Source organism: Arvicanthis niloticus, chromosome 1, assembly GCF_011762505.2.
Source record: "Arvicanthis niloticus isolate mArvNil1 chromosome 1, mArvNil1.pat.X, whole genome shotgun sequence".
NCBI lineage: Eukaryota > Metazoa > Chordata > Mammalia > Rodentia > Muridae > Arvicanthis > Arvicanthis niloticus.
The window spans coordinates 5,545,053-5,568,187 of NC_047658.1; the positions used below are offsets into that span (position 1 = coordinate 5,545,053).

A 23,135-nucleotide genomic window follows, 5' to 3' on the forward strand; every position below is an offset into this window, starting at 1 on the left:
CTCTGATAAATTACTGTTTGTGTTATATGAATCATAACAAGATAACCCCTAAGACTGCTTAAGTAGTAAGTTTGAAGCTCTAACAGCTAAATCCCATCATCAAAGGCATCATGGAGCTGGTCTCCACCAGTTGTCATTTCTTTTGAGGATGGGTCATATTTCTTTATATCTTCATGTACTTCCTAAGCTTGGATTTTCAACCTGTAAAAACTCTAGAGACTCTGTTATGTTCTATTGAAGAATATTGTGTCATCATTTTTTGTTTAGAAAGCAGTTAAAATAGCTAAAACAAAACCCTTAGCACTGAAACTCAGCCTCAGTGCTTTTAGTTGTAAGTTTTTCAGTTCATTAGTAAGAGTCAGTCTGTCAGTTAGAAATGTGGGCAAAATTTATATGTGGGATTTAGTCATGTCTCATTTTCTCTGACTCTTTCTTTTTAGAGTTTTAACCTCCACTACCAACTGGTACTGTAATCAATTACAATGTGCTCTGTTGCCTGGATCTAAAAATTTGAGAAAAAACAAAGTTTCTATCTGGGTTTCTGCCATCCCAGGAGGTGCCACTTGTGGCCTGTCCTTAGAACAAAACCAACAAAAAGCAAAAGTTGGAAAATCTCTTCACCCAACTCTTCCACTATCTGCTTTTTCTGTTTACTAGAAAATTCAGCCAACATAGTATGTAGTTATTGTTCATTTGATTCAATAGAAATGAACTCAACCACCGCCAGATATGGAAGTACCCTTAGAGTATTTGCAACATCTTCATTCTCATTTTAAAAATTATGTTCAAGAGACAAACATCAGGTGATCTCACATACATGGGGAGACTTAGAAAGCTGACTTTATAGGAGGAAAAAATCAGGATGACAGAGGCTGGGAGAGAAGAGGTATTTGTCAACAGATCAGAATACCAGTTAAGCAGGAGAAATAAACAGATCTATTGTACAGCACGAAGGCCTGGTTAATAACTATTAATAACATATTCTAGATTACTACTAAGAGATTCTGAGTATTCTCACACAAAATCCTATGTGACACAATACATATTCTAATTACCCCGATTTAGCCATTCTACAATATATAACATATCAAAATATTGTGTTGTACACCTTAAATATACCCAGTTGTTGTCAGTTTTAAAAAGGTCCTAAGTGGGGAGAGATAGTAGAATACATTGAAGAAGAGGACCATGGGAGTGAGTGGGGCACAAGGGATGGGGAGTAACAACAGAGGGGCAGCCAAAACAAAGTATATATGAAAGAGCTATAATACAACCTTTATGATATATGATAATTATACTAATTTTGAGTCTTAACATTAAAAAAATGTGGCAAATATCATTTTAAAAACGCAAGACATGGGACTAAAGATAATGGCTCAGCAGTTAAGAGCTCTGGCTACTCTTCCAGATGTCCTCAGTTCAATTCCCATGGTGGCTCATAACCATCTATAATGTGATCTGATGCTGTCTTCTGGCATGCAGGTATACATGCAGATAGAGCACTCATATACATTTACACATACACACACACACATACACACACACACACACATACACACACACACACGACATCAAGAGTCTTGGCACCATGGGTACTTTCCAGTCCTACTTCAAAGAGTGGGTTTGCTATAGTAGAGTCTCAGCTCCCTGGAAAGATGTTGACCACAGTGACAAAGATGAACAGGGCAAGTGGTGATATATGCATATATACATACAAGCACATATATATGCATATATATACATATATATTGATTAAAATGAGGGCATGAATTTGAAAAAAGCACTGGGGTATATGGGTGTGTTTGAATGGAGGAAATAAAATAGGAAATGACATAATTATATTGTAATCTAAAAATAAGAGAAAAATGGAGGTGGGGGAGACCTGAGAGCTGAAGGGGTCAAAAAATTAAAGTAGAAACAGAGACTGCCAAAGCAGGTGGAGAGTCACCTCCAGCTGATGGAGAATCATGGGAAACCAGTTAGGCAGTCCTCAGATAAAAGGTGTCAAGGTTTAACAACCAGCTCAAAAGAAGAAGAAAACAAATGAAGAACAAGGTAAATGAGCAGCATTCTGAACCCACAGAACCAAATAAGGACACAGCCTCCTTCCTTTTGACGAGAAAGGAGAAATGTACACACTTTGGACTTGGTTTCCTTTGGCAACAATGAAGTCTTTTTTTTTTTTTTTTTTTTTTTTTTTTTTTTTATAATAATGTCCTGTGTCTTCCCCAATATGCTACGTATTCCTTACAGGAAGCTGAGAAAAATGCCAGAAACAACTTCACGAAATAAGACCTATCTCTAAGCACCGAAGGCCTTCTTGCTAACAGTTTGTCATCTGCCACATATGGGCATGCATATATGTAGATTATACTTTTAAACAAAACTGGGGTTGTAAAAAAAATAAATAGAAATCCGTTCTTCTTCCAGGCTGTTTCCATTCTGTGCATCCATCAAACCTGTCTCCACATTCAGTCCACCCCGTGCCTGCTGTTTTCCTGGTGAGGAGCACTCCAGGGCCCAGTTGTTTTCTGGGTGGGGAGCACTCCTGAGGCCCCCCGAGGAAACAGCCAGACAGAGCAGAGCTTGATTTTTTATCCCTGCTCTGGTTTTCCCTTTCACACTGTTTCAGCTAACACTCCCTAAACTCTTCTCTAATCCTTGTCACAACTATGAAATTTAAGATGCAAACCTTCTCCTCCCCTGACTGCAGCCTTTTGTTCTCTGGGCTCACTCACCACCTGGCTACCTGGGGTGTGGAGGTGGTGTACCCTGGCTGATCAGCTCCTGATTGGCTAATAAACCACAGAACACAAAGGTGATAAAGGTCAAATATCTCCCTTATCAGCTATCTTTTCCTTGTTCTTGTTTGATTCTGGGGGGTTTTGTTTGGGGTTTATGACAATGGGGTCTGAGTTTAAGAATCATAGGTGTTTAGGGACAATTCATAAAAAAAATAAAAACAAACAACAACAACAAAATCAAACCTCAGACAACAGACAGATAGGGTTACCACAGGCATGGAACTTAAAGACACAGAGACCAGTTCCAGACAAAACTCCCATTCATGTAGACCCCAAAGTAAGTCGCCTTTGCCTTATTTAAGGTTTTCATTGAGAAATGTTTTGATATTTGATAGAGCTGGCAGTTGCATAACACTGTGAATGCATAAAACACCACTGAACTTTTCTCTACAAATATTTAGTTCATGTGTTATTTCATCTCAGTTTAAAACAAAAAGAGAGAGGCTGAGGAGTCAGCCCAGTAGGTAAAGTACATGTTGTACAAGCATGGGGATTCCTGCACCTACATCAAAAGCCAGGCCTGGTGGCACACACTAGAATCTGTGTTACTCTACTCATCTCGCAGTGCTGGGTTAGTGAGCCATGGATTCAGGAGGATGCCTGGGCCTCATTAGCCACACAGCCTTGCTAAATCGGTGAGTCCTAGGTTCAGCTAGAACCCATGTCCTAAAAAATAACGTGGAGAACAACTGAAAAGTACATTGACCACTGTCCTCTATACGTACACACACACACACACACACACACACACACACACACTAATATACAAAGGAAAGGTCCGCTTTGTGCAAGATTATAGGTTTCAGGTACATTTGGGGGAAGCCATTGTTGTCCTTAGAGTTTGGGAATCACAGGAAGAGAAGACAAGATGGGGAAGTTAACAGATGAGGTTGGAAGTGAGTAGGGGGAGGGGAGCAGCTGTCAATGTCCCTTCTCTTTCATTATCTCTGCATGTCTGAGATCTGGCTTGTGTTTTTCTACCTGCACTTCCTGTCTCCATTGCCCTGAAGAACTCAATCTACAAGACTCATTTCACACAGAGCTCTTCTGGGAAAGCCTCCGCACTCCTCAGTCCTAAGTGGTAAATTATTACAAGTAATAAGAAAGGATCGCAAGATGATCGAAGACTCAGGGTTTTGTTTTGTTTTGTTTTGTTTTGTTTTTTTCTGGGTTTGCTCTGCTTCTAGACCTGAGAGATCTCTACCAGTGCCTTGGCCTGGTTTGCCAGGACGTCCAAAGCTAACCCCATTTCATGCCTCGAATCTGGTCCAGATCAGCTCCTTCAAATAAGTAAAGGACACCCCCATATACCACTCACTCAGCCAGCATATAACCAAGTAACAATTGGTTGCCCCTTTTGTGCCTTCCTTCAGCCAGCCTCCATCCCTACCCTCCTGGACCTGTCCATTTTCATCTAGATGCCTACAGCAGACATGCCCCCACTGCTCAGACTCCACTACCATTTTTTTTTTTTAATTTCATGTATGCTGGTGTTCTGCCTGGATGAATGTATGTGTGAGGGTGTCAGATCTCCTGGAACTGGAGTTGCAGACTATTATGAGCTGCCCTGTGGGTACTGGGAATTGAACCTGGGTCCTCCGGAAGAGCAGCAGGGTGTTATTTGTTTATTGAAGAACAGAAATGAAACTGATCCACACAGACAAGGATGTACAAGTACCAAATGTTCACCTTTACATGATATGGCTTCATGAGCGTGCAAACATAGCCATAATAGACACAAAAATATCCCCTTAGTTATAAGCAGTCACCTACTTGGGCATACATTCGTTCACACAAATGTAGATATGGAGTGAAGCTCCACACTGAACGCAACACACACGGTCAACATGCCACAGTAGAGCATGTCCTAAAGCGTGTGTGTATGTGTGTACTTAAGTTTACATGCAGAATCTGATGAGCATGCATACACAGAGAGAGAGAATGAGAGAGAGAGAGAGAGAGAGAGAGAGAGAGAGAGAGAGAGAGAGAGAGAGAGGAAGGAAGAAGAGAGAGAGAGATGCAATGATGTAGATAAACTATATATTCACTGATTAATGCCTCCACACAAATCTAACTAAGACTGGTACAAATACAAATTAATCAGTCCGCTTGGGCATTTTGTACTAGTTTGAATGAGAAATGTCCTCCATGGTCTCGGGCAGTTGAGCATTTAGCCTGCCCTTGGTGGCACCGCTTGTGAAGGTAGTGTGTCTCACTGAGACTTGGATTTGAGATTAAAAGACCACACACCACTCTCAGTTTGTTCTCTCTGCTTTGTGTTTGGGGTTCCAGAGGTGAGCTCTCAGCTTCCTGCTACTGCCCCCAGGCCTGCCGTTAGTACCACGCTTCTCCATTACAACAATGAACTATCATTCTGCAGAAACAGTAAGCCCAAGTAAACGCTTCCATATGTTGTTTTCATTATGGTATTTTAGCATGGTTAAAGAAAAGTAAATAATACAGACGAGTTGCGTCATGAGCTCCAACAGAGACCCACATGCGTGCCCAGAATGCTACACAGAAGATTCTGCAAACAAAGCTAAGTGAGGCAGAGGCACCTGCCATAACCTACTAATCAAAATGATAACAACAGGAAGATAGATATTCACAAGCATGGAGGATTCAGGGACAACAGTGACTTGCTGGGAAGGAGAAAGCAACCGTGAGTGGATAGTCTACAGTGCGGGAGGAGAGAGAGCAGGCAAAGTCCTGCAGGCTTTAGCTCCATGCAGAGCAATCTGAACACCTAACGCCGGTCCATCCTTGCTCAGAAATTGCCCAATAGAGCACCAAGCCTCCAGGATAAACTTCCTATTCACAGCTCCAGAGGGCAGGGAGGGGAAGAGCACTGATGCTTGGCTTTGGCAAAGCACTGGGGAGGGAGGCTTCTCAGACACCATCTTCTTTCAGGTGGTTCTGGAGGCATTCAAAATGAGAAGTGCCTTGTTTCCCCACCATAATTAAACGTTAGGACCTTATTACCAAAGACACCGCCAGTTTTGGCAGCAGGATATAGCAAGATCAATCTCGAACTGAACAGGAAATTGTCTCCTTACTGGTCCCGGGAGTATCAGTGGCCTTACCCAGTGCTCATCTATGACATTCTATGTTACAATAAAAGCCAAAGGCTCCCAAAGGCAGATTGAAGTTTAGAGGAACGTCAGTCCATGTTCTTTCTTCTTATTGAGTAATATGATGTGGTAATAACAAATGAATAAAATAGCTGTTTATTGGCTTTATGCATTAACTCAACCATTACTACCAAGAGGAAGATGCACTCAGTCCTTGGGCCCATAAAGTTCACTTTGTCAATGAAGTTGGTCCTTCAAGGACACACAACAGACAAGCATCTCAGGGAGACTGATTCGATTGCCCAGGGGTTGGTGTTTGCCCAGGTAAGGTTTCCATTCTATGCTGCAGCCATGCTCTTAATCACAAAACCAGAAAGGGAGACTGGAGCCATCAAAGGGAGATTTTCCAAGGGCACTGCTCACTCACTCTGGAAGCCCGCCTGAGATGCTTGCTGCTGTTCTCACATGTATCTACCAGGTGACTGCAGGGACTGATCCTTCATTCGTGTGCCTGTGGCTCTCCCACATGACCTCAGTTTCTGCTCTGTCATTCATGTGCCTGAAGGAAAAAAAAAAAAAAAACAAACAACAACAACAACCAATAAAGACAAATAAACTTGATCTCCCTGGAGCTCTCCAAGCCCGGTTCCCATTCCTGGCCCCTGGGCAGATCATGAGAACCTGCCTGACCACTCAGGGTCCTTCTGGGTGCCCTCTTCACCAAGAAACAAAGTCCCTAAATTACTCCCGTCCTCCTATTCAGGTGGGAACAAGGGGAGAGGAGAGGTCTGTGCCCAGGGATAATGCAGGTGCAGGCTGGCACTAAAGAGAGATTGATGCCTGCCAAGCCTAGACTAATCCCATTCCCCGCCTCTTCCTCCTCCAAAATCAACAAACAACCTTTCTCTCTGCTTTCTTCTCTGCCATTGGTTTCCTCCCCAACTTGTCTCAGAGTCCAACAACCTAAAACAAGATGAGCAAAATGCCAGCCATGAGCTCCGACCTCACCCATCTCCGCCTGTCTAAAGCTGGGGCACCACCATGGGATGGGCCCATCCATCAAAACTTGTCAATGTCCACGTGAGGCCCCTCCCAGAGTCTTGAGGAGGCCAGTCTCAACAAGCACCTAGTGTTCATGTCAGAACCTGCTGGAACCAAATCCAGACTCCATGTGGTGCCACACTTATGCCTTCGTTCAGGCAATTCCAGTGACTGCCTGCCCCCACTCTAAAGGTTTCTCTTAGCATAAGAAGTAAGTCTACTAATATCCTTTTGGTGTCAAGCTCCATGCTAACTTCTTTCTCACCTTAGTACTTGCCTAGGGGCTATCTCAGTGCTAACCCCATCCTTCTCCCTCCTTGGAGCCCATCCTGCAGCTGAGCTTAGTCCATAGGTGTCTCCCAGGATGATCTGGGCTAGGTAATGAAGAGGAGAGAGAATCAAATCCTAGCTCCTTTATCACCTTGGTCATCTCAATGAGGCTGGTGATGTGCCAACTCCATAATGACTAAGATTCCACAGATGGGATACACATAGTCTTCCTGGGCTACAGGTTCATCAAAACTGTCTAGATTATTAAAGAAGAATTTCAATGTGGGAGACCAGTGGGGTCACTCTTCCCTTCTCCATGGCCACCCTTAGCATCCCGGGTCTTCTTCTGTTCCCCAGGCTGGATGCTCATCTAAACTCCACCTCAGCCTACTGATGATATCCAGGCATCAGCACACTTAACGCACACTCCCAAATATGTCCTTTATTTCGGCCAGTCCTCTCTTCTCACTGGTGGGAAAGATGTCTAGATAGGGAAAGCTAAAAGGCAGGCAGGGGTAGATAGTAATGCCTCTGGCTTTGGGATTTTTCACATATCTGCCCCCCCCCCATGCCACCCCTGTGTTTTGTTCTCAGTGTATCCACAGAAAGCATTTGTAAACAACAGCAGCAATGAACCAGCGACCATGGTAGCCTTTCCTACAGATCCAGATAGGAATCCAGTGGGGCTTTTGTAAATTAGAACTTTTCTACCATATTGGAGTTGTCATTGTTGTTTCTCAAGACTTAGACCCTCAGATGTTGTCTCTAGTACTATGTCAAGTTCCAGTGAAATATGGCTCTGGTCTTCCCTACCTTTCTCAGATCCTGTGTTCCAGCAATCCATCCTAGACTAAGAGACTTCCCTGGGGTTCTGAGCGTTAAGAGCTAGCACAGGACCAAAACCAAAGTCCACCCATGCCTGGGCACAGATGCTGACTCCAAGATCCCCTGCATTTTAGTGGTTCCAGGCACTCCCCATCCACAGCCATTCTTGCCTCAACATGCATAACCCATAGCTCTGGAGTCTCCACTACTCGATTCCTTAACTTCAGGACCCTCTTCACTGAAAGACTCCCAAGGGTAAGGTGTGGTAGTGTAGGCCTATAATTCCAGCACTCGCGATAGACAGGTGGATCTCTGTGGTCTACTTATGGAGCCCCCAGGCTAGCCAGGACTACACAGTGAAAGCCTCTCTCAAACAAGAAAGGAAAATGGTTTTTCAACTTCATAGCTCTTTGGCCTATTTCAAACAAATGACTTATAGGGTTTTTCTCTCCTAAGACCCAACGGTCCCTAACATCTGTGCCCCTTCTCAGAGGAAGTATCTCTCGTATACATGTTATGAAGGATTCAGTTCTGCCTTCTTTTTACTGTCCTCTGTAGCGCATAGCTCTGGAGCACTTCCTCCTTAGATACCACAGATTCAGTCTACTCCCTGTTAATCTTTCATGGGGCCCTCCTCCTCTTTGAGTGTTGGCTCTGTCCCAAACCTGATGCATGACGGGGGGGGGGGGGGTTGTCTGAAGGTGAAATGAGACAGTTGCATAATCAATATCAAAGGCAGGCCTTCTGTCTCTGGATATATAAAAGCAAGCTAGTTCAGCCATCGATGCCTGTCTGTCAACCCCACCGCCACTATGCTGACCTCAGGACTCCTCCTGGTGGCTACAGTGGCCTTCCTCAGTGTCCTGGTCTTGATGTCTGTCTGGAAGCAGAGGAAGCTCTCAGGAAAGCTGCCTCCCGGACCCACCCCACTGCCCTTCATCGGCAACTACCTTCAGTTGAACACGGAACAAATGTACAACTCTATCATGAAGGTGCCACTGGGCATGGGGATGGGTTGAATGGGGGCATGGAGGGATGCCCAATTTTGGTTGAGGCTTTGTGGTAGGGCTTTGACCAGGTGAGTGTATAATTTTAGGCCAAGGGAATTGTGGAAAAATCAGTAACCATTTCCTGGGCCTGTGGGATCTCATCTTGGGACACCAGGTCTGACAGCCGCTAGAACTCTAGAGAAATGAATCCCAGACTAGATATTAAAGTATGAACTGTCCCTCTAACTTCTCTCATCCACCTAAATCAGCTCAGCCAACGTTATGGTCCTGTATTCACCATCCACCTGGGACCTCGTCGAATTGTGGTGCTGTGTGGACAGGAGGCAGTCAAGGAGGCTCTGGTGGACCAAGCTGAGGAATTCAGTGGGCGGGGCGAGCAGGCTACCTTCGACTGGCTTTTCAAAGGCTATGGTGAGAGGGACAGGGGAAGGTGGCAGAGGACATTTGTGGGCATGGGTTTCCCCGTCCTTCTCTCTGACTCCTCCACCCCTCCAGGCTATCTTCTCCCCACATCCTTGCTGCCCACTGTGTCTAGTCTCAGACTCACCCCTCTGCCAGTGTTTCCTGATTCCCCCACCTCCACCCATGTCTCCTCTTCCTCCCTGAGATTCCTCTGTCGGAATCCTGCGCCTCTAACAGGATCCGAAGCTTCCCCGCACATGTGCCATCATTTTCAGCTTCTGTAATTGCTTTCTCTCTTCCTCCTCTCCACCGTTTTCCATTGTCAGACATCACAGAATGTTTGTTCCCAGGACCTATCTCCCAACAACAATTTCTCCTCTCTCCAGACTCTCTTTCTTTATTTCTCTCTCTTTTCTTGCTCAATTATACATCTTTCACAACTATATCCACTCCCAGGTCTCTGCAGTCTCCTGTCTCTCAATTCTGTCTCTGCACCTCTGTCTCCATCTTCTTACTGTCCCGTAACTCGCTCTCTTATCTGTAGTTTCGTGGTCTTGTGTTTTGCATCTGTATTTCTAACGATCTGTGTGCCTCTTTCTCCTTCTTGCCCTCCTATTAGGGGAACAGCGAAGGGTGGTCAGTGGCCAGCCACGCCCCTCTTCTCTGACTTCTCCCGGCTTCTCACTCACTTTCCCAGGCGTAGCCTTCAGCAGTGGGGAGCGAGCCAAACAGCTAAGGCGCTTCTCCATCGCCACGCTGAGAGACTTCGGCGTGGGCAAGCGTGGCATCGAGGAGCGCATCCAAGAGGAGGCGGGCTTTCTCATCGAGTCATTTCGGAAGACGAACGGTAAGTTCTCAGAACCTGCCAAGGGATAGACACCCTAGGCAAAGCAGCACCATGTCCCAGGATAGAAACTAGGCTAGGCAAGAGCGTGCTGGTTCCCGCTGTGGGATCTAGTGTCCGGGTTTTTGGCTCAGCGCTGCAGCCAGTGCCCTTTTTGAATTCTCTGATTCAAAGTACCTGATGCTAACACCCAGGCGATGTTTATGCCTAGTTCCAATGTCTCCCTCTCCTTTCCCCACCTCCTCCCCACCTACAGGTGCTTTCATTGACCCCACCTTCTATCTGAGCCGAACAGTCTCCAATGTCATTAGCTCAATCGTCTTCGGGGACCGCTTTGACTATGAGGACAAAGAGTTCCTATCACTGCTTCGAATGATGCTGGGAAGCTTCCAGTTCACAGCTACCTCCACAGGGCAGGTAAAACTTGTTTTAACTTTGTCCTACCATGCCCCCTACCTCTGCTGCAAGCTCGCTCCCAAACTACTTCCAGCAGGTATCTTCAAACTACCCCTGGCAGATATCAATACACAGACATTCTCAACAGCTGCTCCTGACGTCAAAGCGGGCAGTCTCACTCCCTCGCTCTCCCGTCCCCCTCCCCCGCCCCCGCCCCCTCCAACTCCACCTCCATCTCCACCTCTCCTCTCTTCCCCCTTCTGTCCCTCCCCTTTCCCTATCCCTCCCCTCTTCCTCTCTCTCTTTCTCTCTTTCTCTCTCTCGCTCTCTCTCTCTCTCTCTTTCTCTCTCTCTCTCTGTCTCTCTCTTTTTCTCTCTCTCTTTCTCTCTCTCTCTTTCTCTCTCTCTCTTTCTCTCTCTCTCTTTCTCTCTCTCTCTCTTTCTCTCTCTCTTTCTCTCTCTCTCTTTCTCTCTCTCTCTTTCTTTCTCTCTCTCTCTCTCTCTCTCTCTCTCTCTCTCTCTCTCTCTCTCTCACACACACACACACACACAGAGCCACTCAGCTCTTTCAGCTGGGCACACATTACCATCACAATTCATTTTAATCTCCAACACAAGATCACCATAGGAAGGGTCCGCTGAATACCCCACCCTTCTTCAATTCCTAAGCATCTGGTGCTGCAGAATCCAGCTCACTCAAATCATGTGCCATCTGCAAAGATATTCAGAGCTAGCCCACTAGATGAGTACCCCTTACTCAGCATGGAACTACCCAAACATCTGCTGGTCTAAACAAAATTTCTACAAAGTACCCCCCCCCCAAACACCCAAGTAAGGGTTTTCCAACACAGCTCATTCACATATCCAAGTAGGGACATCTGTGAGGGCCATCATCTGTGCAGGCCATCATCTGTGAGGGCCATCTGTGAGGGCCATCATCTGTGCAGGCCATCATCTGTGAGGGCCATCTGTGAGGACCATCTGTGAAGGCCATCATCTGTGAGGGCCATCTGTGAGGGCCATCTGTTTGAGCAAAAGAGCAGGTGAACATATAAATAGCTGCACTACTTAAACTAGGAATTTTTTTAAAACTTAGACAAGCATATATTGTGTATTGGGCTTATTCATCCCCATTCCCTTTTCTACACCTCCTCTTCTGTTAGTGCTATGTGTTCCCGAGACCATTCTACCTACACTTCCAAGTGTACATACATGTGCACACATATGTACACATGTGATTTGACATCAATACCAATTTGATGTCAGTCCCACAGATTGAAGGAATGCATACACAAGTTCACTGATACTGGTTAGGGTGTTGTTGTTGTTGTTGTTGTTGTTGTTGTTGTTGTTGTTGTTTGGGGGGTTCCAAGACAGGGTTTCTCTGTGTAGCCCTGGCTGTCCTGGAACTCACTCTGTAGACCAGGCTAGCCTCGAACTCAGAAATCCGCCTGCCTCTGCCTCCCAAGTGCTAGGATTAAAGGTGTGCACCACCACTGCCCGGCTCTGGTTAGGTTTGGTAGGATGATCTCCCATTGTACCTGCTTTCCTGGAAATTCCATAACATTGTTTTTAATGGCTGAAAAATAATTCAGTGGGATAGATAGATAGATAGACAGACAGAGTTCTTGTCACTGCTCCAAATGATGCTGGGAGGCGTCCACACATTTCCTCCTTCCTTACCTTGTTTTTAGATACCTAGGTTGAGTGCATAATTCAGCTACTGTGACTATCCAGGACTGGTTTAATACTAGAAAACCTATGAACCTTCACCAATCCAAATCCTGCTACTATATGAACAGCTGCCTCCAGCTAAAGTCGTCCAAATACCTAAACATCTACAGTTGTGACTTCAAACCAACAACTGGATGCCATCCAACACAGCCATACTCAAGAACCCCAAATCCATATATGTGACGAAACCCACCTCGCTTAAAATTTTGGACAATAGCCCTTGCACTTAAACTACAAGAAAACTGTGTTGCCACCTTGCCCCACCTGGTAACCTGAACTCCAGGACAGGTGACAGAACAGTCCCTTGCCTAAAGACAGCTGCCACCTCTGTTGGATTTTGTGCAATCAGCTTCCTTGGTTTTCCTCCCTTTTCTACCCTCAGCTCTATGAGATGTTCTCTTCTGTGATGAAGCACCTGCCAGGGCCCCAGCAAAAGGCTTTTAAGGAGCTGCAGGGGCTGGAGGACTTTATAACCAAGAAAGTGGAACACAACCAGCGCACGCTAGATCCCAATTCCCCAAGGGACTTCATTGACTCCTTCCTCATCCGAATGCTGGAGGTAAACCCAGGAGCTAGGGAGCTAGGAAGCATGGCGGGAGGTTCAAAGGCAAGCAGGATGAAGTCACCCCTGGGGAAGGGGGTAACCATTCAAATCAGTCCCTCATTATAAACCTCACATACTATCACTCAGCATCACTGTTCTGTCCACTGCTCAGTCTCAGGAGAATGGACAGACTGAGATCACAGCCAGTGTATCAAAGGCTTAGTGATATCCGCTTATTTAGTACTCACACCTCTTGGGCAGGTTGTATTTACGACTCCCATGTTACAAATGAGGAGGCTTCAGCTCTGAGAACAGAGGCGACTTGACTTACATCACAGCAGGAGGGCCGTGTACCCTGCCTCACTGGCAGGCTGATTCATTTGCCTAACATACCCCTTAACTTGGCCGGTTCTTCTTGTCATTCACATCTGTGTGGAAGAGGTGATGTCACCTAGCTTTACTGTCACCTTCGCTCACCTATGAAGAACAGAGGCAGGGGTGACGGTGGTGTTTTGTGATAGGATCTTGTTATGTAGCTCTGGTTGGCCTAAAACTTGTTGTGTAGGCCAGGCAAATCTCAAACCTGTGATGGTCCTCACGGGTCTGCTTTCTGATATCTTGGATTTTCAGCCTGTGGTATCCAGCTAAGATGGAACTTTATGTAGTCTGAGTGCAAAGGACTGAGTGATGAGATGCATCTAGAAAATATTAAGGTTCATAATGAAGAGATGGGATCTTGTTGCCTAACACTCATTGTCTGAGGGCTGAAAAGATGGCTTAGTGGTTAAGAACACTGGCTGCTCTCCCAGAGTGTCAGGGGTGTTCAATCCCAGCACCTACATGGCAGCTCACTACCATGTAACTATAGTCCCAGTAAATCCAATGCCCTCTTCTGGTCTCCATGGTTACTGAGCACATGTAGTGTTCTAACACACATGCAGGCAAAACACTCATACACATAAAAATCATTTTTAAAAAGCCCTGTATCTCTCTATCTCAGAAAAAACATCTCTAGTTCTCCCTGACTTCCTCCAACATGTCTGTACCATTGTTTCTCAAAGTCTCTCTTCAGCCTTCCTTTCCTAAATATTTCTACAGTTTAAAAATTGACAACTAAGTTGGTCACTAACAATCAGACAACCAGCTAAGACATGAATGACAGAAGAGCATTTGAACTTGGAATAGCAAGGGTTCCTCTTCTCAACCTCAGGTCTGGGTCAAAGAGAAGTGAGTTTAAGTTGGGGGAAAAAACTAGAAGGGTACCAAGAGTGTAAAGAATGTTTTAACTTAAATATTTCCCTCCCTGCAGGAGAAAAAGAACCCCAATACTGAGTTCTACATGAAGAACTTGGTGCTGACTACACTAAATCTCTTTTTTGCTGGCACAGAGACCGTTAGCACTACCCTGCGCTATGGTTTTCTGTTGCTCATGAAGCACCCAGATATCGAGGGTAAGGAAGGCTTCAAGGGACAGGAAAGCAAAAGTTGAGGGGAGCACACATGGATATAGATTTTAAACTTGCATCTCTTGCCTGCCACAATATCCCCCACCTTTCTCAAGAAACTGAACTCTCAGATAGCTAACTACTTCCTGCTTTACCTAGACAGAGCCACAGCTGGTGGGCACCAGTGTCTAGTTGTTTAACCAACTGATGTGTTGCACATCTACACTTCAAAGGATCTACTTCCCAGTCCCCCCAGGTCACTGGCTAAATCTCCTTCCTTACAACTCCCATATAATTCTAGTATGATCCATCCAGTTCCCAGGAAGCTCCTTCACCAGTACATGACTTGCATGTATTAAAAATTATCTACAATGCCATACATGTTCCATGGCCCCCATCCTGTCTTAGTTTCTGGACTATCACCTCTATTATGAAGTTCTTAGATACCTAAACCCATCCCTGTTCTTCTCAGCCAAGGTCCACGAGGAGATTGATCGAGTGATTGGCAGGAACCGGCAGCCCAAGTTTGAGGACCGAATGAAGATGCCCTACACAGAGGCTGTGATCCACGAGATCCAGAGATTTGGAGATATGATCCCCATGGGCCTGGCTCGCAGGGTCACCAAGGACACTAAGTTTCGAGATTTCCTCCTTCCCAAGGTGCTGACCTATAGCTTCCTTCAAGGGCCTCCAGGACCTCCTCCTCCTCATTAGAAACCAACTGGCCCCTCTCTCAACTTCTCAGTGACAGGCTTTCTCTGCCACCACAGCCCACTGCCCTCCTCCTACTTAGAGATTCCTATATCTTAGCTTTTCCCCAAGACTTTCCCACCCAGGAATTTTAACTCCATGCTTCTCAAGAAGTACAAACTTAATTTATCTACATCTCGACAGTGTTAGAGACATGAGTCTCATGTCTGCCATATATCCTATTTAGGCTACATAAATTCAATAACCCCCAAATCTTGACTTGAGAGACATGAATTGCATAGATCTCAACCTCCCGCCCCCAGAAGACAGAGCTCATGTCACTCATCATCCATATCTTTGTCTCAAGGATAACCTTACATTCCTCAAAGTTCCTCCCTCAAAGGCCCCCCATCTTCATCTTCGCCTGGGATACCCTAGCTCACCCTTCTAACCCCTGTGGGCCAGTAAGACACTCATCCAAACCTACTTCATTGAGTCTCTTCTTCATCAACAGGGAACTGAAGTGTTTCCTATGCTGGGCTCTGTGCTGAGAGACCCCAAGTTCTTCTCCAACCCCAAAGATTTCAACCCAAAGCACTTCCTAGATGACAAAGGACAGTTTAAGAAGAATGATGCCTTTGTGCCCTTTTCCATTGGTAAGAACCCACTGTATAGTGCCGGGCCACTGCTCATACCTAAAGAGATAGCTTACTTATTCATTGCTTCTGTGATGCAGCCAAATATCTCTCTCCTCCTTGGAACATTCCCTTTTATCTAACTCTCAGCTGACTAGCTGCAGCTCCCATAATTCACAACCACCAGGTCCCTGAACCCTGGAGAAGTGATGGTCAAACCTTAGTGATAGGTGAAGAGAAATGGAAACTCAAACAAAGTCAAAGGTCTTTCTCAGGTCACACAACCAGTTCTTAGAAAGGATGTGGCCACATGGCAGCCATATGGTTCCCCATCGCTGTAGGGAAAGGTATAAAAGTATTTTTTCAACCTCATGATGTAAATGTCATCTCAGAGGCTTACTGCCTCCATCTGCTAACCTAGGTCTAGTCCTGGAAGCTTCTAGCCTCTGTACAGTCTTATCTAGGCCTAGAATGTTTTTAGCCTCTGAGACTTGAAGGTTACCCCTTCCTAGTTTTTTTTTTTTTTTTTTTTTTGATCTCTGACTGGCAGTCAACTCAGCTGTTCTGACCCAAACTCCTCTAACAGATTCAATCTGGCTTTTCTCTCTTAGCCTTTGCTGAATTGCTCTACTTGGCCTCATACTAACTTTGGCAATATGTTCTAATCTTCTGTCTCCTTCTCATTCTCTGGCTTGTTCTATCTTCACCTGTGTCTAGCTTGTCCTCTCTCTGAAACCTGCCTCTGTAACAAGTGTCCCAGTAAAACTGCCTCTTTTCTCTATTTTCCTCTCTGCACTGCTCTCTTAAGTAGCTTCTCTTTTCTGTCTCTTCTTGTGAAAGCTAGGCATATCCCAGTCTGTCAAATCTTTCTCTGATTCATCACTCTGTCTACTTCTCAATTAGACATCACTTTCAAACATGGGTGCTTCCTTCTACAAACTAACTTTATCTTCACAGTTTGGGATTAAAAGTGTGTAGTGAGGATTTGCCTGTATTCCAGCTAGAAAGATTAGAAGTGTGTGCTAAGGCTGAGCCACACCACAACTAGAAAAACAGGTTTTTTTCAGTAAATAACACAATCTTGGGGTTCACAGTGTGATCAAATATCCTGCAACAGAAGGGAATCCACATTTCTCATTGTTACAGCCAGGTGTGGATCAACTCACCTCAAGTACAAGTACAACTGAGGCTCAAGAATTAGAGCTTTCCTTAAAGGTCTCAGCACTTCCTCCTATGGAGACTGCAGCCAGGGATTTGCTATTGGCAAAAACTGGCTTCACCTTCCTCTGTCTTGTCTCTTTAGGAAAACGGTATTGTTTCGGAGAAGGACTGGCTAGGATGGAACTCTTTCTCTTCCTCACAAACATCATGCAGAACTTCCGCTTCAAATCCCCACAGGCACCCCAGGACATCGATGTGTCTCCTAGACTCGTGGGCTTTGCCACAATTCCACCAAACTACACTATGAGTTTCTTGTCCCGTTGAGCCAGGGATGCATGAGGGTAAAGGAAAGGATTGAGACCAGGCAAGTGGGGGGGGGGTTGAAACGTAGAAAGGGTCAGATGTACAGAAGAAACAGAGGACACAGGGTAGACTCGCTGAAGATAGATATTTCAAAGGTAGAGCCAGAGAAGGGGGAAATTTATACTATGTTGTGAATAAAAATAATAAAATAATAAAAGTAGACATTATTTATGGCATAAGTAGTCTCTGTCAAGTTTAAGCTAAGGGTCTTATGATCTTAACATTCATAAATGCATGGGAAGGGGAAGAGAGTTCATGCTCATTTTATTAGTGAACACATTCTTGATCTTATGTTTCCTTAGTCTAAGTTTACCAAAGTCTCACAGAATCCAAGAGCTCAGTAATATTTGGACTAAGATCTATGTACATTGGCCTTTGAAAGATTTTTCAAATATCACCACCTCTCAGATAAAACACAAAAGATCAAGTCTATTGCCACATCATCCTGTGCAGAGGTATTTCCAGAACTTTGGGTAGGCAGCCAGCCTGGCTCCACCACTTACCTGGCCACACTTTGATCTACATACCCAGAAAACTCAGGGCCAGCACATTAACATAAGTGTGTGCTAATTCATGGATGTCCATGAAAGTGTGTTGCAGGGTTTCCTCAGGTTATACACAGTATATCTTCTGCCATGAGTTGGCTTCCAAAGGCCAAGTGTTTGCTCAAAGATCTGGGGTCAGAGCCAGTTAAAGCCAGTTGAAAAGCATGTGCTGCATTGCACTAGTATACATCTGGTGAGTAGATGCCCATGCGATACACAATCTCAATAGCAGTGGACACAGCAGCCAGTCCCCTTTAGGCTTTTTACTTTTATGATGTCAGTATTAGGCATACCCAGGAGGAAGGGACAGGTATAAGGGTATCAAGATGACATCTTTGGGAACTGTATTGCAAGCCCTCCCTGGTGGTAAATTTCAACCCTACAAGCTGCAGATTTTTCCTGGGAGAATGAAGAGAGAAAAGAGGAAACAGGGGTGAGGAGAGGTGGGGAAGGGTTGGGGTAGGGTGAGGACAATGGGTCAATTGGAAAAGTGCTTGCCAAGCAATCATGAGGACCCGAGGTGGGATCCTCAGCACCCCTCAAAAGTTGGGCATAGTAGCACAAGCCTGTCACTCGATGCTGGGTGGAGGGCGAAAGTTGCCAGGTCCCTGAAGCTCACTGAGCAGCCCAGTCCAGCCAAATAGTGAACTCTAGATTTGATTAGAGATCCTGTCTCAAAAAAACAAAGAACAACAAAGTTAACTAACCTGGGGGCTACTGAACTAGACCCTTGGGGCTCTCAAAGACTGAGCCACCAACCAAAGAGCATACGTGGACTGGACAGAGGCCCCAGGCACGTATGTAGCAGATGTACATCTCAGTCTTTATATGGGTTCCGCAACAACTGCAACAGGTGCTAGCCCTAAAGCTATTGCCTGTCTGTGGAATCTGTTCCCCTAACTGGGCCTTGTCCCACCTCAGTGGGACAGGATGTGCCTATCCCTGCAGAGACTTGATACACCAGGATGGGAAGATAACCTGGGAGGCCCCCACCCTCTCAGAGGAGAAGGGAATGGGATATGGGGGATGGGTTTGTAAGGAGGGAACAGGAGGTGGGCAGTGATCAAGACATGAAATGAGACCAGACCTCTGCCTGATCTGCTGGTGTGTGGACCCCGGATCCCGCCCGAGACATTCTGGAGGCTCCATGGATCCCACAGCCAGCGTTAGGTAGGAAGACACACATACTGCCCTGAGCCCTTAGCTGGGTGCTGTGAGCGCTCAGATCCCAGCATATACCCCAACTCCCAGCCCCTGCGGGCTAGCAATCCCCTTCCGCCCCTCTCCCGGATCTGAGGCCTGGACCAGACCTCTGCCCTGTCTGCTGGTGTGTGGACCCCGAATCCCGCCCAAGACATTCTGGAAGGTCCACTCAACCCAGAGACACAGAGGAACAACCGAACTCAGGGCATCAGACAACATATCCTGAGATATCCTAGAGGAGACACTGCACCCAGAACAGCAGACACCTAGCTGGACTGCTACCTTGGAGGCACCATATCCTGAGGCACCCTAGAGATACCACTGTAATCAGTGCAGCTGGAAAAGATCACAGAGACATCTGGACCCCTAGGAGATCAGACACACGCAAGATAACTGGAAAGGCAGGCTTCAGTCAGAGACAGCAAGTACAGGCAGCACTACAGTTAACCAGATGGTGAAAGGCAATCGCAAGAACATAAGCAACAGAAACCAAAGTTACATGGCATCATCAGAACCCAGTTCCCCCATCATAGCAAGCCCTGAAAACCAGAAAAGCAGGATTCAGAATTAAAATCACTTCTCATGATGATGATAGAGGACTTTAAGAAAGACATAATTAACACTCTCAAAGAACTTAAGGAGAACACTGGTAGACAGATAGAAACCCTTAAAGAGGAAACACAAAAATCCCTTAAGGAATTGCAAGAAAATGCAACCAAATGGGAGAAGGAGTTAAACAAAACCATGCAGGATCTAAAAATGGAAGTAGAAACAATAAAGAAATCACAAAGGAAGACTACCCTGGAGATAGAAAACCTAAAAAAATGATCAGGAGTCATAGACACAAGTATCACCAACAGAATACAAGAGATGGAAGAGAGAATCTCATGTGCAGAAGATACCATGGAAAACATTGACACAACTGTCAAAGAAAATGCAAAATACAAAAAGCTACTAACCCAAAATATACAAGAAATCCAAGACACAATGAGAAGGCCAAACCTAAGGATAATAGGTATAGAGGGGGAAGACTCCCAACTTAAAGGACCAGTAAATATCCTCAACAAAATTATAGAGGAAAACTTCCCTAACCTAAAGAAAGAGATGTCCATAAATATACAAGAAGCTTACAGAACTCCAAATAGTTTAGACCAGAAAAGAAATACTTCCCGCCACATAATAGTCAAAACATCAAATGTACAAAACAAAGAAAAAATACTAAAAGCAGTAAGGGGAAAAGGCAAAGTAACATATAAAGGCAGACCTATAAGAATTACACCAGACTTCTCACCAGAGACCATAAAAGCCAGAAGATCCTGGGCCGATATCATACAGACCCTAAGAGAACACAAATGCCAGCCCAGACTACTATACTCAGCAAAATTGTCAATCATTATTGATGGGGAAACCAAAATATTCCATGCCAAATCCAAATTTACACAGTATCTCAACACAAACCCAGCACTTCAAAGGATAATTGGTGAAAAACTCCAACACAAGGAGGGAAACTACAACCTAGAAAAAGCAAGAAAATAATCTTCCAAAAACTGTAAAAGAAGGTAGCTACACAAACATATCTCCACTGCCAATAACAAAAATAACAGGAAATAACATTCATTTTCCTTAATATCTCTTAATATCAATGGACTCAATTCTCCAATAAAAAGACATAGACTATCAGACTGGATACGTAAACAGGACCCAACATTTTGCTGCATTCAGGAAACGCACCTTTGTGGAAAAGACAGACACTACCTCAGAGTAAAAGGTTGGAAAACAATCTTTCAAGCACATGGTCCCAAGAAACAAGCGGAAGTAGCGATTCTAATATCAAATAAAATCAGTTTTCAACCAAAAGTAATCAAAAAAGATAAAGAAGGACACTTCATATTCATCAAAAGAAAAATGTACTAAGAGGAACTCGCAGTTCTGAACATCTATGCCCCAAATGCAAGGGTACCCACATACATAAAAGAAACTTTACTAAAGCTTGAAACATACATTGCACCCTACACAATAATAGTGGGAGATTTCAACACCCCACTCTCAGCTATGGACAGATCATGGAAACAGAAACTAAATTGAGACACAATGAAACTAACAGAAGTTATGAACCAATTGGACTTAACTGACATCTATAGAACACTTCATCCTAAAAAAAAAAAAAGAATATACCTTCTTCTCAGCACCTCATGGTACCTTCTCCAAAATAGACCATATAATTGGTCACAAAAGAGGCCTCAACAGATACAAAAAGATTGAAATAATCCCTAGTACCTTATCAGACCACCATGGACTAAGACTTGTCTTTGACATGGACAAAAACAACAGAAAGCCCACATACACATGGCAACTGAACAATGCTCTACTCAATGATGACTTGGTCAAGGAAGAAATAAAGAAAGAAATTAAAGACTTTTTAGATTTAAATGAAAATGAGGACACATCATATCAAAACTTGTGGGACTCACTGAAAGCAGTACTAAGAGGAAAAATCATAGCTCTAAGTGCTCACAAAAAGAAATTGGAAAGAGCATACATTAACAACTTGACAGCACACCTGAAAGCATTAGAACAAAAAGAAGCTAATATACCCAAGAGGAGTAGATGGCAGGAAATAATCAAACTCAGGGCTGAAATCAACCAAATAGAAACAAAAAGAACTATACAAAATATCAACAAAACCAGGAGCTGGTTCTTTGAGAAAATCAACAAGATAGACAAACCATTAGCCAGACTAACCAAAGGGCACAGAGACAGTACTCAAATTAATAAAATCAGAACTGAAAAGGGAGACATAACAACAGAAACAGAGGAAATTTAAAAAATCATGAGATCCTACTACAAAGGCCTATACTCAACAAAATTGGAAAATCTGGATGAAATGGACAATTTTCTAGACAGATACCAGGTACCAAAGTTAAATGAGGAGCAGATAAATCATCTAAACAGTCGCATAACTCCTAAAGAAATAGACACAGTCATTTAAAATCTTCCCACCAAAAAATGTCCGGGGCCAGATGGTTTCAGTGCAGAATTCTTTCAGACCTTCAAGGAAGACCTAATACCAATCCTCTTCAAGCTATTCCATTGAATAGAAACAGAAGGAACACTACCCAATTCGTTCTATGAAGCTACCATTACGCTCATTCCTAAACCACAGAAAGACCCAACAAAGAAAGAGAACTACAGACCAATCTCTCTTATGAATATTGATGCAAAAATACTCAATAAAATTCTCAAAAACCGAATCCAACAACACATCAAAAACAATTATCCATCAAGATCAATTAGGCTTTATCCCAGGAATGCAGGGATGGTTCAATATTCAGAAATCCATCAATGTAATCCACTACATAAATAAACTCAAAGAAAAAAACCACATGGTCATCTCACTAGATGCTGAGAAAGCATTTGACAAAATTCAACATCCCTTCATGGTAAAAGTCTTGGAAAGATCAGGAATTCAAGGCCCATACCTAAACATAGTAAAAGCAATATACAGCAAGCCAGTAGCCAACATCAAACTAAATGGAGAGAAACTTGAAGCAATCCCACTAAGATCAGGGACTAGGCAAGGCTGCCCACTCTCACCTTACCTATTCAATATAGTACTGGAAGTCCTAGCTAGAGCAATTAGACAACAAAAGGAAGTCAAAGGGATACAAATAGGAAAGGAAGAAGTCAAAATTTCAGTATTTGCAGATGATATGATAGTATACTTAAGTGATCCTAAAACTTCCACCAGAGAACTCCTAAACCTGATAAACAACTTTAGCAACGTGGCTGGATATAAAATCAACTCAAACACCTGCATGCACATACAAAAATACACACACACACACACACAAGGATAGCTCAGTTTTAGCAATGTGACACACTTTTGGGAAAAAGGTACAGTGGCTAGAACGCCTTTGAAAGTGAGAGAGGGAAAAAAAACTAAAAAATTCTTTAATGTTGGAAAAATTTTAAAAAACAAACTAACAAATAAAAAAAAAAAAAAAAAAAAAAAAAAAAAAAACACCTAAAGATGTGGCCTGGGTTGCTGGGACTGGCCATGTTCTAGCCAATGGTGTTGCACTAAATAGCAGCAGAGTTCGCGACCTTCTAAAGTGCATCCAGAACATTCTTCAAGGTAAGCTGTACGTTAGG

At 44.2% G+C, this 23,135-nt stretch overlaps 1 protein-coding gene and 1 long non-coding RNA gene across 2 annotated transcripts; one reads left to right on the plus strand and one right to left on the minus strand.

Annotated features, from left to right (window-relative positions):
• Positions 1 to 4,729: 4,729 nt before the first annotated feature.
• Positions 4,730 to 7,041, minus strand: LOC143442249 (uncharacterized). The gene is made up of 2 exons (XR_013110263.1): positions 6,776 to 7,041; positions 4,730 to 6,434 (listed from the first exon to the last, which is right to left on the minus strand). It is a non-coding gene; the product is annotated as an uncharacterized LOC143442249 (long non-coding RNA).
• A 1,744-nt stretch (positions 7,042 to 8,785) lies between these two features.
• LOC117724823 (cytochrome P450 2A5) lies at positions 8,786 to 17,402 on the plus strand. The gene is made up of 9 exons (XM_034524760.2): positions 8,786 to 9,003; positions 9,270 to 9,432; positions 10,121 to 10,270; positions 10,524 to 10,684; positions 12,780 to 12,956; positions 14,251 to 14,392; positions 14,859 to 15,046; positions 15,591 to 15,732; positions 17,015 to 17,402. Exons 1-9 carry the CDS (start codon positions 8,824 to 8,826, stop codon positions 17,194 to 17,196), a joined length of 1,485 nt encoding a protein of 494 aa, XP_034380651.1. The 5' UTR covers positions 8,786 to 8,823; the 3' UTR covers positions 17,197 to 17,402.
• The last annotated feature ends 5,733 nt before the right edge of the window (positions 17,403 to 23,135 follow it).

Coding starts and splice junctions, on each gene's coding strand:
- LOC117724823 (XM_034524760.2), top strand. CDS start 8,824: ATGCTGACCTCAGGACTCCTCCTGGTGGCTACAGTGGCCTTCCTCAGT. Junction 9,004..9,269: donor TGTACAACTCTATCATGAAG/GTGCCACTGGGC, acceptor CACCTAAATCAG/CTCAGCCAACGTTATGGTCC. Junction 14,393..14,858: donor GAAGCACCCAGATATCGAGG/GTAAGGAAGGCT, acceptor TGTTCTTCTCAG/CCAAGGTCCACGAGGAGATT.